The sequence below is a fragment of the Triturus cristatus genome, chromosome 11, assembly GCF_964204655.1.
Source record: "Triturus cristatus chromosome 11, aTriCri1.1, whole genome shotgun sequence".
NCBI classification, from domain to species: Eukaryota; Metazoa; Chordata; class Amphibia; order Caudata; family Salamandridae; genus Triturus; species Triturus cristatus.
Window position 1 is genome coordinate 187446358 of NC_140594.1, and position 16930 is coordinate 187463287.

The 16930-nt window shown below is 47.9% G+C and overlaps 1 protein-coding gene across 2 annotated transcripts in view; it reads right to left on the reverse strand.

Annotated features, from left to right (window-relative positions):
- The window catches only part of HECTD4 (HECT domain E3 ubiquitin protein ligase 4), a 2430065-nt gene that overhangs the window by 1792509 nt on the left and 620626 nt on the right, over positions 1–16930 (reverse strand). For both annotated transcript variants that reach the window (XM_085634374.1, XM_085634373.1), the window contains exon 35: positions 6230–6376. In XM_085634374.1, the coding sequence (XP_085490500.1) occupies positions 6230–6376 (147 nt within the window). The remainder of the gene's footprint in view (positions 1–6229; positions 6377–16930) is intronic.

Below are 16930 nucleotides of genomic sequence, written 5' to 3' on the forward strand. Positions count from 1 at the left end.
TGGTGGAATGAGGACGCAAATCCTCAGGGGGTTGCTTTTTGGCCAAAGCGTAGCAGATCTCTATACAGTGCACAATCCATCAGGAGATAGTCTGCTTCTGCACAGCCCATCCTTTCTTCTCTCCAACATCCCCCTTGAAGAGTTGGTCCACCTGGATCCCTTGTGTGTGGTCCTGGTAGAATGACCAAGCTTTTTTTGGGTCGAGATAGCGAAGTCGCTCCTCTTCTTCAGAGGGATTAGGTGGAGCGTAAAAAGTAGGCGGAGTCATGAACTGGCCTATGTGAAAGGGTGAGACCACTTTCGGTAGAAAGGAAGCGCTCGTACGAAAATCCAGTTTGTCTGGGTAGGTGTTAAATACAGAGGCTTGGATGACAAAGCGTGAAGCTCACTGACCCTCTGGGCAGAAGTGATAGCCAGGAGAAAGTCGTCTTGATGGTAAGGAGGACAATGGTGCAAAGGTTCAAAAGGGCTCACTTAAGGACAGTGAGGACAAGATTGAGGTCCCACTGAGGCATAATGAAAGGAGAAGGTGGGAACAAATGCTGAAAACCTTTCAAAAATCTATTTACAACAGGTGATTTGAAAAGGGATGGCTGGTCAGGCAACCATAGAAAAGCTGAAATAGCAGAAAGAGAGCCCTTGAGAGTGCTGAAAGCAGAGCCCTGCTGGGCAAGAGAAAGAATAAAGAGAAGAACCTGAGAAAGGGAGGCAGAAAGGGGATCAACCTGTCTTTCTCTACACCATGTCAAAAATTGGAGGCATATACGGTCTTGGTGGAGGAACGCCTGGCTGCTGAGATAACATTGCACACTTCGGGAGCAAGGTCGAAAGCTGTCAACTGATGCAGCTCAATCTCCACGCAAGAAGGCGAAGAGTGGATAGGTTCCGGAGGAGGAGGACCCCCCCCCCCCACTGCTGCGACAGAAGATCGGAGGATTGATCGCCATGCTCAACAGCTCAGGATACCAGACTCTCTGTGCCCAGTTCAGCGCCACAAGAATGATTTGTACCTGGTTGTTCCTAATCTTCTTAAGAACTCGGGGTGCGGATCTGTATGGGCAGAAAGGCATACAGGAAGCCGGAGCTCCACTTGAGAAGAAAAGCGTCTTTGAGTGAGAGCTGCCTCGGAAACTCCAGCACGCAGACCTGCTGACATCGTGTGTTCTTGTTGCTGGCGAACAGATCTAACCAAGGCTCTCCCCATTGCGGAAAGTGACCTTGCACCACATCCAGAGGAAGACACCATTTGTGATCAGCTAGGCATCTTCGGTTGAGTCAGTCTGCCTTGGTGAGCAGAGAGCCTGCCAGATGTTGACCCACCAGGGATATGCCCGATGTTCCAGCCATGTCAAGAGATGTTGGACCTCTTGACAAAGAGTCCACGACCCCACCCAGCCCTGTTTGTTGTAATACCACATGGCGGTGGTGTTGTCCATGAACACTTGGGCTAGCCTTTCCTTGGAGGGTAGAAAGGCTTTTAATGCCAGCCGGATCGCTCGAAGCTCCAATGGGTTAATGTGGAGTCCAGATTCTGCCGGAGACCAGAGGCCTCTGATCTCCACCTGTCCCTGATGGCTGCCCCATCCCATCCCATCAGTGAGGCATCTGTCACTACTGTCGGATCTGTTTGGGGAAGAGAGAGGGGTCTACAGCTGACCTAATTGTGCTTTGTTAACCACCACTGCAGATATTTAGCAGTTCTCTCAGCGATATGGACCATGTCAGAGAGATCCCTTGATGCTGCCCCCACAGGAACTTCAGGTCCCACTACAGAGCCCGCATATGTCAGTGGACATGTGCCACAAGCAGGAGGCCATGAGGCCCAGCATCCTCAGAGTGAGTCTGACAGAAATGCAGGATAGAGAATGAAACACTGGTATTATAGCCTGAATATCCTGGACTTGCCGTTCGGGAGGATAAGCCCGAAACTGCATCGTGCCCAGAACATCTCCAACGAAAGGGAGCATCTGAGTGTGAGTCAGGTGAGACTTCAGCATGTTTATAGTGAACCCCAGTGAGAGCAGAAGGTTCGCCATAGTCTGGAGGTGGAAGATGACTGGCTGTGGCGAGCCGGCATTTAACAGCCAATCGTTGACCTAGGTAAATACTGAAACCCCTGAACTCCGGAGGTGAGCTGCAACCACCCCCATAACCTTGGTGAACACCCGAGGGGCATTGGTAAGGCCAAAAGGGAGCACAGCAACTGACTGTTTGCCCACCATGAACCACAGGTAATGTCTATGGGCAGAAATATGAGTCCTGCAAGTCCATTGCTACTATCCAGTCTCCTGGATTCAGGGCAGACAGGACTTGCGTGAGCATCTTTATTATCTCCTTTTTCAGGTAGAGTTTGAGAAGGTTCAGGTCTAGAATACAACAAAGGTCTCCATCCTTCTTGGACACCAGAAAGTAGTGGAAATAGCAACCACGACCTACTTCGGATGCCTGAAACAAAAGTACAGGAGTAAACCTGTTAACCCAGTAGAGACCGGGTAAGTAGTATATCAAAACAATAATGTCTAAACCGGTAATTATTTATAAGGATCGTTAAAGAAAATGCTTTAATCTAATCAAGGGAAGGGAACACAAGGACGGGAGAACAAAAAGAGTTAGAAAAAGCAGTTTGTTATTTGCAGGTAGTTAAACAGCACTACATTACAAATATATTGAGGGAACCAAACATAACCAAATGTGCACTGGTCGTGTTAGTAACAGTGAACGGCACAGTGACACAAGTGATATGAACAGGGTGAGATGGCGAAAAACAATGAATCACAAATAACTATAAGGGGTCAAAAAATATATACAATTGGGATAAATGTCAATACAATTTCAAAATTAATTACAAATGACCCTATAGAGGCCACGGTTAACGCTGTTATGTCGACGGCGTTTCAACCAGTCTAAGTAATGGTCATCATCAGGACTTTGCGTTACCAGCACTACTTAAGAAATCTGTAACCAGAGTGTAAAAATCACTGTTCAAGGGTGCGACCAATAGATAAAAATTCAGCAGGCGCTTCATATTATGGCGGTGAAATAAACAAATTCGGACCACAGTACGCGTTGAACCTGGACGTTAATTGCCCAGGCACAGGCGGTGCGATTCCTTAAAGAAATATTAAGGGAATTCTGGGTCTAAACGTGAAAAATCCAGGGGAGCGATTGGGCACTTCGTGAGAGGTAATAGGGCTTTGAACGCCGAAACGGGACCTGGCAGTCAGCCAAGCAAATCAGACTACGGGCGGGAAACAATCTCCGGCGAGGAGTAAATTGTCAGGCCAAAAAATACCTGCAAATAACAAAATGCTTTTTCCAACTCTTTTTGATCTCCCTTCCTAGTGTTCCCTTCCCTTGATTAGATTAAAGCATTTTCTTTAACGGTCCTTTAAATGATTACCGTTGAGACATTGTTGTTTTGATATACTACTTCTGATGCCAGCATCTTCTCTACAGCTTCCTTGGCCAAACGATCTAACACTTCTTGATGGAGCAAGGAGAGGTGATCCACCATCAGCTTGTGGGTGGCACGGGTGGAGGCGTGGTCACAAAGGGGAGAGAGTAACACCTTTAAAAGAGTGGAAAAATCCAATGGTTGGATGCTATTGACCTCCAGTGGTGCAGGTGATTGCGTATCCTGCCCCTCCCCCACCCAACTGGATGCCCATGATGATCAAAAGGCAAACTAAAGGGGTTTGGAGGCTGAGGTTGCCGAGAGTATGGTGGACTGCGGGAAAACCATCTTCGACCATAAAAATATTGTGAAACTTGCTGGCCATGGTGGCTGGGAGTGTAGAGAAAAGGCTGAAAACCACTTCCGTGACCACAAAAGGGGGGAAAGGCCGACTAGAATTGGCGTGGGGCTATAGCCCTGCTGTACTTAAAGCGCTCGAGCGCCGAGTCTGCCTTCTCTCCAAACAAACTGAAGCCATCAAAAGCAATGTCCATGAGCGAAGCCTGGACATCCCCTGAAAAGCCAGTGGTTCTCAACCAGGCATGGCACTTAAGGGCCACTGACAATGAAATATCTCTGCCCAGCAAATCTGTTTTGTCCAGCCCACATCTGATGGTGAACTTGGCTGCATCCCTCCCATCAGCAATTGCTTGAAAGAGTATGGCCCGGGCCTCGTCCAGTCAAGGCCGGTCGTAAGAATAATACACTGGTTCTGATATGAGGAGTCTGCCCCAAGTCTGCACCGTCGTCAGGCGATGCACATTCATCTCTGTTTCGGAGTCAGGAATGATGATGGGGGTGCCGGTGGCGCAGAGGGAGTCGGCACTGGAGAAGGCGCAGGGGAAGGTCAAGGTTGTTCGGCCACCACCGCTCTGGATCAGTCAATGGATCCCTGGGACTCAACTGTCACCAAAGGTGAACCCGCAGGTGGAAGATCAGTAGGGGCCCTTCCCAGACCCATGGGCCGAGGGCGCTCCAGAGGGGTCGGGCCTCCCAAAGATGAGGTGCATGGCCTCGTCAAATGCTTTAAGTTGGGCAGGGTTGCTCCGGCTCATGAAAATTCCAGGAGGCATGGAGACAGCCCAGGCATAGAATCCTCTACAGAGCTAGGCCTCAGGTGCAGATGACCCGCAACTCATCCGAAGACTTGCACAGCGAAGTCGAAGACCTCTTCAACGACTTCTGATTTTTATGGGACTTATCGCTGGACGTTCCTCACAACCAAGATCTGGAGAGTCAGAGTCAATCAACATCGCGGAGCTTGAAAGACCAGTACCTTAGTGTGCATGGAGCGGCAATTCTCGCATGTCTTGGCGTCATGATATTGCTTCAGACATCAAAGACAAACCATGTGCAGGTCCGTCACAGACGTCCATTAGTGACAGGGGCAGCATGGTTAAAAATCTGCCTTTCCGGTGAACATCCTGTATACCAGGAGTCCAAGTCTCAAAAAAATCTTTGAAAAAAGGTTGAAAAATAGTCAGTCATAAGTGACTCAGGGTAGCCCTCTCCCGATCTGCGCTGACTGCAATGGAAAGTAAACAATTGATCTCCGCACGCTGAGGTGCTGTCTATATAGGCACCTCGCAAGTCACGTCCGACGTGGACAATGGCATGCAATGCCGAACTACTCCTCCTACAGGGGTACTGTTCACCAAATGTTTCCGGATCCTGTGTGATGTCTGGGGAATATTTTAAGGTAAGATCTGTGGTTAGAAGTCTCTACCTGATTTTAAAAAGCTCAAAATAGTCCACACCACCATTATATTGTCACCTATCCACAGAGGCCTACATCTGGAGAGAACTGACACAATGTTGAGAAGAGAAGAAAGAAATAGGCACTACATCTATAAAGAAATCTGCTAATACCAGGGTTTTCTTGGCTTACTATCTAAAAAAAAAACATTACCAACAATCGAGATTTTTGCAAGACATTGTCAATTTTCTTTGAAGGTATGCAGACATATACAAAAATGTTTTATGTGCACAGTGTATAAACATGTCCATATATTTCTAACAGTCCAGAATAACCAAAGGTCTAAAATCTCTGTGCATCATACAGACAATTCTCAGAAGGAAATTTTTCTAAATCTCAATAGAATTTTTCAAAGTGCAACTTACCCATTTCTTCTTCAAGTTCCTATTAAAATACTGATACTGTTGCTCAAGATAGCTAAATGATAATGTCCTTCCAGTCCTCTGGCAAAGACCTTCCAGTCTACAACAATCTCCACACAGCCATATGTCAGATATAAATTGACATAATCAGTGTGGTCTAATTCAGAAAACAAAATATTTCCTTCATCAACAGCACTAAGCCAGAATTTAGCCGAATTGACAATGAAAGCCACAATTGTTGGACCCGACCCATACAAGATTAATGAGTTTTTGTGTCTTAAAAGAGAAAGGCACTTGTGAAAAAAGTAGTGGAGGAAGAACACATATGAAAAAATACCACTTCACAATTACGCAGGTTCAAAACGGCACAGGGCATGCACAACATATATGAATCTATAAAATATTAATTATGTAAAATCTAAATATGTCAAGAAGTGTAATTCTATACCTTGTAATCTGATGCTCAAAACGCTTAATGCTGATTACATTATCACTATACTTACAGAAGTATGCAGACCGGTGGCATTAACAGTTCATATTCCCTTCAGGCAATTTATAGATTTATTAGTTTCAACTTAAGCTTATATCATATATAAATACATTTAAACAAATGAAACATTAGCTGAAACATTGTATTATAGTTTTTCAATTGGTTACCTTGTGTAAGGAATTGTGCACAAGAGACCAATGCTATTTGCACAGGCTATGGGGTAACGAGCGCAGAGTGAAACGACTGAAGTCATTGTCTCTCCAAAGGCATCCTGAACTTGCTCCACCATTCCACCACATGTCAGCTCTTCAATTCTGCAAACAAACAAAAAATATCTTCAGTGCATGACTTCACACATTACATGTTCACCTTAAATAAAACACCCCCCCAAATGTAATCAAGTTTTGACCTCATTTAGCAGGCAGCACTCTGGCCCAACAGTCAGCCAAGGCTATGACCTCTAGCCCGCTACTAGCTGCACGTGGGACTATTAAGTGAGTTCCCTTCCTGTAACTGCAGTGCCTTGCATAGTATCACATGCAGAAAAATCTAGTGATAGTCGCCCCATCTAGTGTCATTATAACCTTGCGGCCCAGTGGCAAATGGATAGCCAGTTCTAGGATACTCACTGGGGGAGCAAGTCAGTCTCAATCTATAGCTACTTTGCACAAATCCACCTCTGAATAGAACTGGTGAACCACAAGCCAAATGAGGTGGTTCACCAGCTCTGCAAAACTCCAAATGCAAGTGTTCATCTGTAAAGGAAACAAGTCTTGCTAAAGGCAATAGGTCTGGCTTGTAATTTCAATTGTATGCAAGGCTCACTAAGGCCATCTGGTATGCTGATTTTTTAATGTAGCAGCAACCCAGCAGTGGTAGCAGAGGAGCTGCCAGTAGGTGAAATCTTAGAGGTGGCTCGGAGGCTAAATGTGGTTGTTATGCATAGTAAAGGTTCATTCCTCTAATGAAAGTCATTAGAGGAACAACCCTTTTGCATCACTAGCAATTCTTTTTTGCCCTAAAGTGAAACAAAGTTTCTCTGAAATGTCCATGTGCAAACAGATTGTTTTGTCTTTTGTTATGAGGAGTTATAGGAGGATAATAATGACTAATTCAGAGGCAAAAGAACCCTTTAATCTGTGTATTGCGTTACATAAGCAAAATTATAGATCTTGCTCAAATTACTGTTTCAGAAGAATGTTTTCCTACTGTGTAACTGGAAGGATAACCGAGAATCGCTGACAGAATGCCACTGTATGCCTATGACATGGCTGATCCAGATGGGTTGGTCAGAGGGTATTACAGATACTACAGATATTTGTAATTTACTCAGGCTCCCCTCAGGATTTGAGTTGGGCATACAGCTCATCTCGGAGGGCTTAACATATTTAGGTGTCTATGCGACTCCGGACCCGCAGAGGGCATGAACCAGAAATATTTAGCCACAAATCAATAGGTTAGGGAGAGACATGAGGTTTTGGGATACCCTCTCTCTGTCTCTGTTGGGACGCTTAACGCTTTTAAAAAGATGGCTTTCTAAAGGTTAATTTACCACCTATAGAACTTTTGCCATGTTATTTCCCAATCATGTTCACAAAGATGAACAAGTTACTTACCTTCGGTAATGCTTTTTCTGGTGGATACAGTATCTGCCTCTGGATTCCTCACCTTGTGAATATCCCTGCTCCAGCAACATTCGGAAACTTTTGTAGCAGTCCACGCCGATGAGGTCGAAGACGACGTCACAGAGGAACGGCACCACTCGCGACTCCGCTGACGTCACCGGCTCCATAAGAAGACCTCGTCGGCGTGATGACGTCAGTTCCGCCCCTTTTTTCCGTGCCTTCGAGGCACACGGACGGACTGACAGCAATATATACAGTATACACAGTACACAATATGCAGATCAACACACATAGTGTGGAGAATGAATAGAAAGGCCAAAGAAAGACAATGCCTTTGACAGCAACATACACATTTTGAAATACCATCATCAGAATAGTAGACTAAAACATTATTAACAGAACCTTAGGTATAGAAGGATGGACAACGGGGAGGCGGGTGGGTCAGTGAGGAATCCACAGGCAGATACTGTATCCACCAGAAAAAGCGTTACCGAAGGTAAGTAACTTGTTCTTCTGATGGATACATCTGCCAGTGGATTCCTCACCTTGTGAATAGATTCCACAGCAGTCCCCACTCCCGGAGGAGGGTGTCCACCCTTCTACACCAGAAAGTCCTGAAGGACGGATCGCGCAAAATGTCCGTCCCTCCTCACCTCGGTGTCTAAGCAATAATGTTTTGCGAAGGTGTGGAGGGAGACCCAAGTTGCCGCCCTACAAATGTCCTCCACAGGAACACCCATAGACAAAGCAGACATGGAAGACTTTGCTCTAGTGGAATGAGCTCTCAAACCCTCCAGAGGTTCCTTACCAGCCAGGGAGTAGCAAATCTTGATGCACAAGACAATCCACCTGGAAAGGGTGCGCTTGTGCACCGCTCGACCTTTCCTGCAGCCAGCAAAGCCCACGAAGAGCTGGTCATCAACCCTGAAGTCCTTTGTCCTGTCCAGGTAGAAGCTCACCGCCCTCTTAGGGTCCAAGCGGTGAAGCCGCTCCTCCTCCTTGGAAGGGTGAGGGGGAGGATAGAAGGAAGGAAGGGTTATGGACTGCCCCAGATAGAAGGGAGTTACCACCTTAGGCAAAAACGCAGCCCTGGTCCTGAGTACCATTCGTTCAGCATGAACAGTCAAGAATGGGGGTTTTGAACTTAGAGCTTGAAGCTCACTTGCCCTCCTTGCCGTGGTGATTGCAATGAGGAATACCGTCTTAAAGGACAACAGCCTCAAGGGACATTTGTGTAAGGGCTCGAAGGGAGATAAGTTAATACAAGGTTTAAGTCCCATTGAGGCATAATAAAAGGAGTTGGAGGAAACTTGTTTGTAAGGCCCTTTATAAAACGAAGAACAATAGGTGATTTGAATAATGACGGCTGATCCGGCAAACAAAGGAAAGCCGCAAAAATGATAAATATCCTTTCACAGTAGCCACAGCAAAGCCTTGCTGAGCAAGAGAAAGGGCAAACTGTAGAATGTTAGATAGACGAGCCTTCAGGGGATCAATGGACCTCTCTCCGCACCAAAGCACAAATTTAGACCACCTATATGAATATATAGATTTGGTGGAGTGTCGCCTGGCCGATAAAATAACATCCACCACATCTGGCGGGAGAGAGAAAGAATTCAGGTTGCCCCGTTCAATCTCCAGGCATAAAGGTGTAAGCTCTGGAGGTGGGGGTGTAGAACCTGCCCCTCCGACTGCGAGAGGAGGTCTGCTCTCAGAGGGAGACGGAGCGGAGGGCACGAGGAGAGGTGGATAAGATCTGTATACCACACCCTTCTTGGCCAATCCGGGGCGACCAAAATAACTTGGGCCGGTCTTGGCGAATCTTCCTCAGAACCCGAGGAATCAAGGGTATGGGAGGAAACGCGTAAAGGAGTCGTGAGCCCCAACTCAACTGAAACGCGTCCCCCAACGCTCCCTGCATCGGATACTGGAGACTGCAGAATGACGGGCAGTGAGCATTCTCGTGAGTGGCGAACAGGTCCACCCGAGGAGTTCCCCACATCCGAAAAACGTGACGAACTACCTCTGGATGAAGCCTCCACTCGTGGTCGGCGGAGAACTGCCGACTGAGACTGTTCGCACGTACGTTCAGAACCCCGGCCAGATGATTTGCCATCAGACAAATCTGATGGTCCTGAGCCCAGGACCATAGACGCAGGGCCTCTCTGCAGAGACGAAGAGACCCCACTCCTCCCTGTTTGTTTATATACCACATCGCAGTAGTGTTGTCCGTCCGGACTTGAACAGACTGACCGCGAAGGGAAGGGAGGAAGGCCTTGAGCGCCAAACGTATCGTCCGTAATTCCAGAAGGTTTATGTGAAGCAACCTTTCCTTTGGAGACCAAAGACCCTTGATCTCCAGATCCCCCAGATGAGCACCCCACCCTAAAGTGGATGCATCCGTTATCACCGTGGCCACCGATGGAGGTAGATGGAAGGGCTTTCCCTGAGACAGATTGCCCTCCACACTCCACCAAGATAGATCCGCAGCAGCTTCTCTGGAGATTCTCACAAACTCCCTGAGATCCCCTTTGTGCTGATACCACTGCTTGCGGAGGCACCACTGGAGCGCCCTCATGTGCCAGCGTGCATGGTTGACCAACAGGATGCAGGAGGCGAACAGACCGAGCAGGCGAAGGACCTTCAGAACTGGAACGACCGCTCCGTTGTAAAATAAAGGAATCATTTCCTGTATGTCGAGAATCCTTTGAGGAGGAGGGAATGCCCGACAAACAGTAGTGTCCAGTACCGCACCTATGAACAGGTTGCGCTGAGAGGGCACCAGGTGAGACTTGGACACGTTTATTGAAAAACCCAATTTGTACAACAGCTGAGTTGTATCCTGCAGATGACGCAGCACCTTCTCCGGCGCCTCCGCCTTGATCAGCCAGTCGTCCAAATAAGGGAAAACCGAGACCCCCGACCTTCTGAGATGGGCTGCCACCACTGCCATCACCTTCGTGAAGACTCGAGGTGCCGAAGTAAGACCAAACGGAAGGACCGCAAACTGATAATGTTGCGACCCTACCGTAAACCGGAGATACTTCCTGTGCGACTTCAGGATGGGGATGTGAAAATACGCATCCTGCAAGTCGAGCGACACCATCCAGTCCTCCTGATTCAGCGCTTGAAGAACCTGCGCAAGGGTGAGCATCTTGAACTTCTCCTGTTTCAGGTAAAAGTTCAAGATTCTGAGGTCCAGTATCGGACGCAATTTGCCGTCCTTTTTGGGAATCAGGAAATACCGGGAGTAGCATCCCCGACCCCTCTCCTGCTCTGGAACCACCTCTATCGCACCTTTTTGAAACAGCTTCAGGACTTCCTCCTGTAGGAGAAGACGGTGGTCCTCCGAGCAAGCACCTTGACAAGGAGGCTAATTCGGAGGGAACTCTCGAAAGGGAAGGGCGTACCCACTTTCTACAAGATCCAGAACCCAGAGATCTGTAGTTACAGACTCCCAGTCATGTAGAAAATGGGTAAGCCGGCCCCCCACAGGACCAGCATGATCCGGAATGGCGGATCTAGGGCTGCTTTGCGGTGGAGGGAGGGGCTGAGGAGGAGGAAGAGGAGGAGGAGAGCTGACGGCCACGTGAGCGACCCCTGATTCTTCCTCTGTAACCTCTAGACGAGGAACCTTGCTGCTGCTGCTGGGTCTGCCTATAGGTTCGAAAAGATGTCCTTCCGAACCCTCTATATCTTTTAAAAGACCCCCTTTGACTGAGACTGCAGGCCCAGAGATTTAGCTGTCGCCTTGCTGTCTTTGAATCGCTCCAGAGCAGCATCTGCCTTCTTGCCAAACAGGCCAGATCCATCAAATGGCAGGTCCAATAGAGTCGATTGCACATCCTGTGAGAACTCAGAAGATCTTAACCAGGCACTCCTTCTGGTTGCGACAGAAGACCCCATGATCCTTGCAACAGAATCTGCAGTGTCCAGCCCACTTTGGATCACCTAACGTGCTGCCGCCTGAGCATCAGCCAAGATGTCACTGAACCCAGTCCTATCCTCCTCAGGCAGTTTTGGCGCCAGTTTCTTAGCCGAACCCATTAGTGCGTGCACATAGCGTCCCAAAAGACAAGTGGCGTTTGTTGATTTCAAGGCCATGCTGGCCGATGAAAATATTTTCTTGGCTGACTGGTCTAGCCTTTTAGCCTCTCTGTCCCCAGGAACCTGAGGAAAAGCCCCCCTAGACTTTCCCGAACAAGCTGCCTGAATTACCAGGCTCTCAGGTGAAGGATGTGACGTCAAAAATTCAGGGTCCCCTGGGGCTGCTCTATATCTCCTAGCAATCGTCTTAGAGACCGCAGGAGCAGAAAAGGGCTTGCGCCACACCTCTAACACAGGTTCCACAATAGCCTCATTAAAGGGAAGCAAAGGCTCTGATACCGCCGTGGGAGAATGCAGTACCTCAGTTAAAATGTTCGACTTAAACTCCGTAGTTGGTAACTGGAGATCAAGCAGCTCCGCAGCCTTCCTGATAACCGAATGGTAGGGAGCAACGTCCTTAGAGGGTTCATCTGACGGTGGAGTAATCTCCCACTCAGGAGACAGATCCAACCCACTAGCTTCCTTAAGCTCTTCGAATACTTCATCCGACTCCACCAATTCCCCCTCTTCCGCTTCCTCCTGAAGGTACCTCTGCTCTTCAATAATCCTCTGAGACTCCCTTCTGGAACGAATCCGAATGATGGCGCTGGTGCCGGCGTCGAGCGTGGATCTGCCGGAGCCATCGGCGTCGAACGAGGTCGAGCCGGAGAGGATGGAAGCGGCGTCGACGTCCTCAGAGCCGGAGGATTCCAAGACGGCGTCGTTGGAAAGAACGGTATGAAAGGGGCCTGTAGATATACTTGCGGCTCCCCCAAGTTAAATGCCATTGGACCCATCGGACCCGCAGGTGCACCAGAGGTGCACATGGCTCGAGCAAACACCCCATACATCGCATTTAAGTAATGCGAGGGGTCCTGACCTGGTCCAGGGAAGGCAGGGTACTGGTCAGGCCTCACCGGACTCGGGCCAACCGGCGCCGATGGTGGAATCAGCGGCGTCGCAGGCTCACCCGGGGCTTGAAGATCTTCCGGAGCCGGAGACGGAACCGGCGCCGGAGATGGAACCTGCGTCGGAGTCCGAGCTGGAACCGGTGAAGCCGGAGACAAGGAGACCACTGGAGATGAAGGACCAGCAGGCGAATCCGGCACAGGAGAAGGAGAAACAGAGTCCTTCCGACGCCGAGTAGGTGACTTCGGCGCCGAGCTCTTATCAGAATGGTGTCGAGACGAGTGCCTTCTCTTTTTCTTATGTTTCTTGGCTCGAGAAGTATGTCCCGAAGTCGACTTCGACGCCGACCTCGACTTCGATCTAGACCTCGACCTCGATCTTCTTCTCCCTCTCTTCTCCTTCTTCATTTTTGCAATGAAGAGTTTTGCCTCCCGTTCTTTAAGAGCCTTCGTGCTTATCTTCCGGCAGCTGGTACAGCCATCCACGTCGTGGTCCGACGAAAAAAACCACACACAGTCCTCATCGCTTTGTTTGCCATAAGTTGGCAGGGTATGCTCAGACGTGAGTCCCTTGCTCACTTTGCCACTGGATTCAAGCAAGCCTGGCTGAAGACGGCTGAAATGCCAGAAACCGGTCCTAGGAAGTTTGTTTCCGGTCCAGGGAAGGCATGGCTTGGCAGTTCGGGCTGGACTGTTCCCATGGGGCACAGGGTCAGACTGATTTGCATATGGTCATGTCTGAACTGGGGTGGCAGAGTGGGCTAAAGAACGGTGATGGATCAAACCCAGATCTGTTGACTGGGTGTGAGTGTTTGATTGGTTGTGATGCTCCGTCCATCACCACCCCCTTTTGTACCGCTTTGTTTGCCATAAGTTGGCAGGGTATGCTCAGACGTGATTACCCTTGCTCACTTTGCCACTGGATTCAAGCAAGCCTGGCTGAAGACGGCTGAAATGCCAGAAACCGGTCCTAGGAAGTTTGTTTCCGGTCCAGGGAAGGCATGGCTTGGCAGTTCGGGCTGGACTGTTCCCATGAGGCACAGGGTCAGACTGATTTGCATATGGTCATGTCTGAACTGGGGTGGCAGAGTGGGCTAAAGAACGGTGATGGATCAAACCCAGATCTGTTGACTGGGTGTGAGTGTTTGATTGGTTCTGATGCTCCGTCCATCACCACCCCCTTTTTTACCGCTTTGTTTGCCATAAGTTGGCAGGGTATGCTCAGACGTGAGTCCCTTGCTCACTTTGCCACTGGATTCAAGCAAGCCTGGCTGAAGACGGCTGAAATGCCAGAAACCGGTCCTAGGAAGTTTGTTTCCGGTCCAGGGAAGGCATGGCTTGGCAGTTCGGGCTGGACTGTTCCCATGAGGCACAGGGTCAGACTGATTTGCATATGGTCATGTCTGAACTGGGGTGGCAGAGTGGGCTAAAGAACGGTGATGGATCAAACCCAGATCTGTTGACTGGGTGTGAGTGTTTGATTGGTTCTGATGCTCCGTCCATCACCACCCCCTTTTTTACCGCTTTGTTTGCCATAAGTTGGCAGGGTATGCTCAGACGTGAGTCCCTTGCTCACTTTGCCACTGGATTCAAGCAAGCCTGGCTGAAGACGGCTGAAATGCCAGAAACCGGTCCTAGGAAGCTTGTTTCCAGTCCAGGGAAGGCATGGCTTGGCAGTTCGGGCTGGACTGTTCCCATGAGGCACAGGGTCAGACTGATTTGCATATGGCCGTGTCTGAACTGGGGTGGCAGGGTGGGCTAAAGAATGGTGATGGATCAAACCCAGATCTGTTGACTGGGTGTGATTGGTTCTGATGCTCCGTCCATCACCACCCCCTTTTGTACCGCTTTGTTCGCCACACTCCCGGCAAGGCTTAAATCCAGACTTTTTTGTCGACATCCTCGAAAGAGAACAGGAAGAATAACCAGAATACACAAAGTATCAACGACGCTAACAACAGCGATTCCCGAAATCCGTTGGCTTCGACGGCGCGGAAAAAAGGGAACTGACGTCATCACGCCGACGAGGTCTTCTTATGGAGCCGGTGACGTCAGCTGAGTCGCAAGTGGTGCCGTTCCTCTGTGACGTAGTCTTCGACCTCATCGGCGTGGACTGCTACAAAAGTTTCCGAATGTTGCTGGCGCAGGGATATTCACAAGGTGAGGAATCCACTGGCAGATATATCCATCAGAATAAATCGATACTTCTGCATTTTCTGTGGCACTATAATAGGCCTCATATCACCCTAGAGAAATATTTTATGTACACATTTGACAGGATTGTTGCAACAACAGACAACACTTCAAATTATAGGGCAACACACCTGAAGAATATAAATGTGTGGTGGTCTGGCACAGGAGATCCAGCCCAGGCATCAGAGAAGTGGTTCATTGGAGAGGTGCAATTGCTGCACTTGCTGTATAAGGGGGGTAACTCCCTTTCCTCTGTCACTGGCAACTAACCACGTGCTACTGGCATTTACAGGACATCGTCTAATCCCTGGGATAGAAGTATAAACTCACAAGCAATACACCTATGCGCGTGTGGAAGTGGTTCGGACAGGAGGCAGTGCTTTTGGGATTACAGAGGTAGGACATCATAGAGATCTACAGACTGAGTAATGTTAAGTCAGGGATGGTGATGAAGTTCTTTATGACCTTGCAAGAAGAATTTGAAATGCACCACAGTCAGTTTTATAAATACTTGCTGCTGCGTCATGCCCCAGGGGCATACATAAGTTTACTGGAAGACTTCCCTGATTTAAGTCTGTTGGAGGCCAAGCTTCTGACAGAGTAACTCAAGAAGCATATGGTCTTGGAAGTGTAAAGCACACTGTTGACCAACTCACCTGACTCTTTACCTCAACTGCGGGAGGTAGTGGAGGGAGATTCGGGTCTACTGACAAAGGATAACTCCTCACAATTGCCTCATAATTCAGATTACTTCAACTAAACTATCTGCACCAAACGTACCTTACTAGAGAAAGATAGTGGAAAATGAGGAGGGTAGCCTCAGCAATGTGTCTCAGATGTTTATCTTACATGAGTGACTTTTTGCACACCATCTGGAGTTGTGCAGTGGGGACTACATTTTTAGAGGGGTGCTCTCAACATTATAGGGGCAGAGTTGGGATGGGCACTACCTCGCGACCCTAAGGTGACCTGATGATAACCGTTAAAAACTAACACCGTTGTGGATCGGTTTTCTGGTTTCTAGGAGAGATATTGTTCAGAGGTGGAAAGATCCTAAAAGATCCTTACATTTGTCTAAAAAATAAACCAAAAATAAAATATGGTATGGTACTAGATTATCGCTGTCATTGTCTTGATACCAATATTGTGTCAAACGTTTACAAATATGTAGCCCTGTAAGAGATAATAAAAATCCTTTACACCAAATAGGACCATATTCTAGTAAATGATGTTTAGGACACAAAATTTAAGTCAGACGATATTTTTGGAGATGATACTCTGACCTAAAACCAGTGATATGTTTAACTACTAATCTAGAGAGGTTACGTCTCCTTTCCTCATTCTTGATTCTTCACAATGCATACACGTTTTCTCACAGCACACAGTCCCAAACAATAACAAGAAATGATCAAAGTAAGAACTGCCACATAAAAATATGCTTATGCTCTGTAAATATTGAAACCCGTTGTGAAAAGCAGTTACAGTAGGGGGAAAAAAAACTAAGTTCAGGAAAAGCACAGGTTGAGCAATTTAGCCTTCATCTATCTATGTTTGAAAACCTGGCATTACCAGCTGCAGGAAGGCTGCTCTTGGTAATATGCACGCCATTCATAAGAATGGTATTCTTGTTCCCTATGCATCAGACATTACACCCCTAGTAGAATAAATTTATGAACGAGTGAGGCTACTTGAATAAAGCTATAGCTACCCACAATGGGCATCTGGGTTCTGCCGAAGTACGAGGGAGCACAAAATGGTAAATTGGACTGATCTAAAAAGCTGTTTTAAAAAAAAAAATTAAATATCGAAACAGCGCAAAGTGACCGAGAGGTCATTCCATAGTTTACCAGAAAGATAAGCAAAGGAACAACCAACCTTCCTAACACGCTAAATATTGGTAATTTATAACAGTTGTACACTGGACGCTCTCCGATCTCTAATGGGGTGGCAGTGATTGAAGAGTTCAATCAAATATTTGGGTCCCATTTTGTGAAAAGTGTGAAATGTGAGGACTAAGCTTTTAAACTGAACTTTTTTAATCACCTGGAGCCAGTAC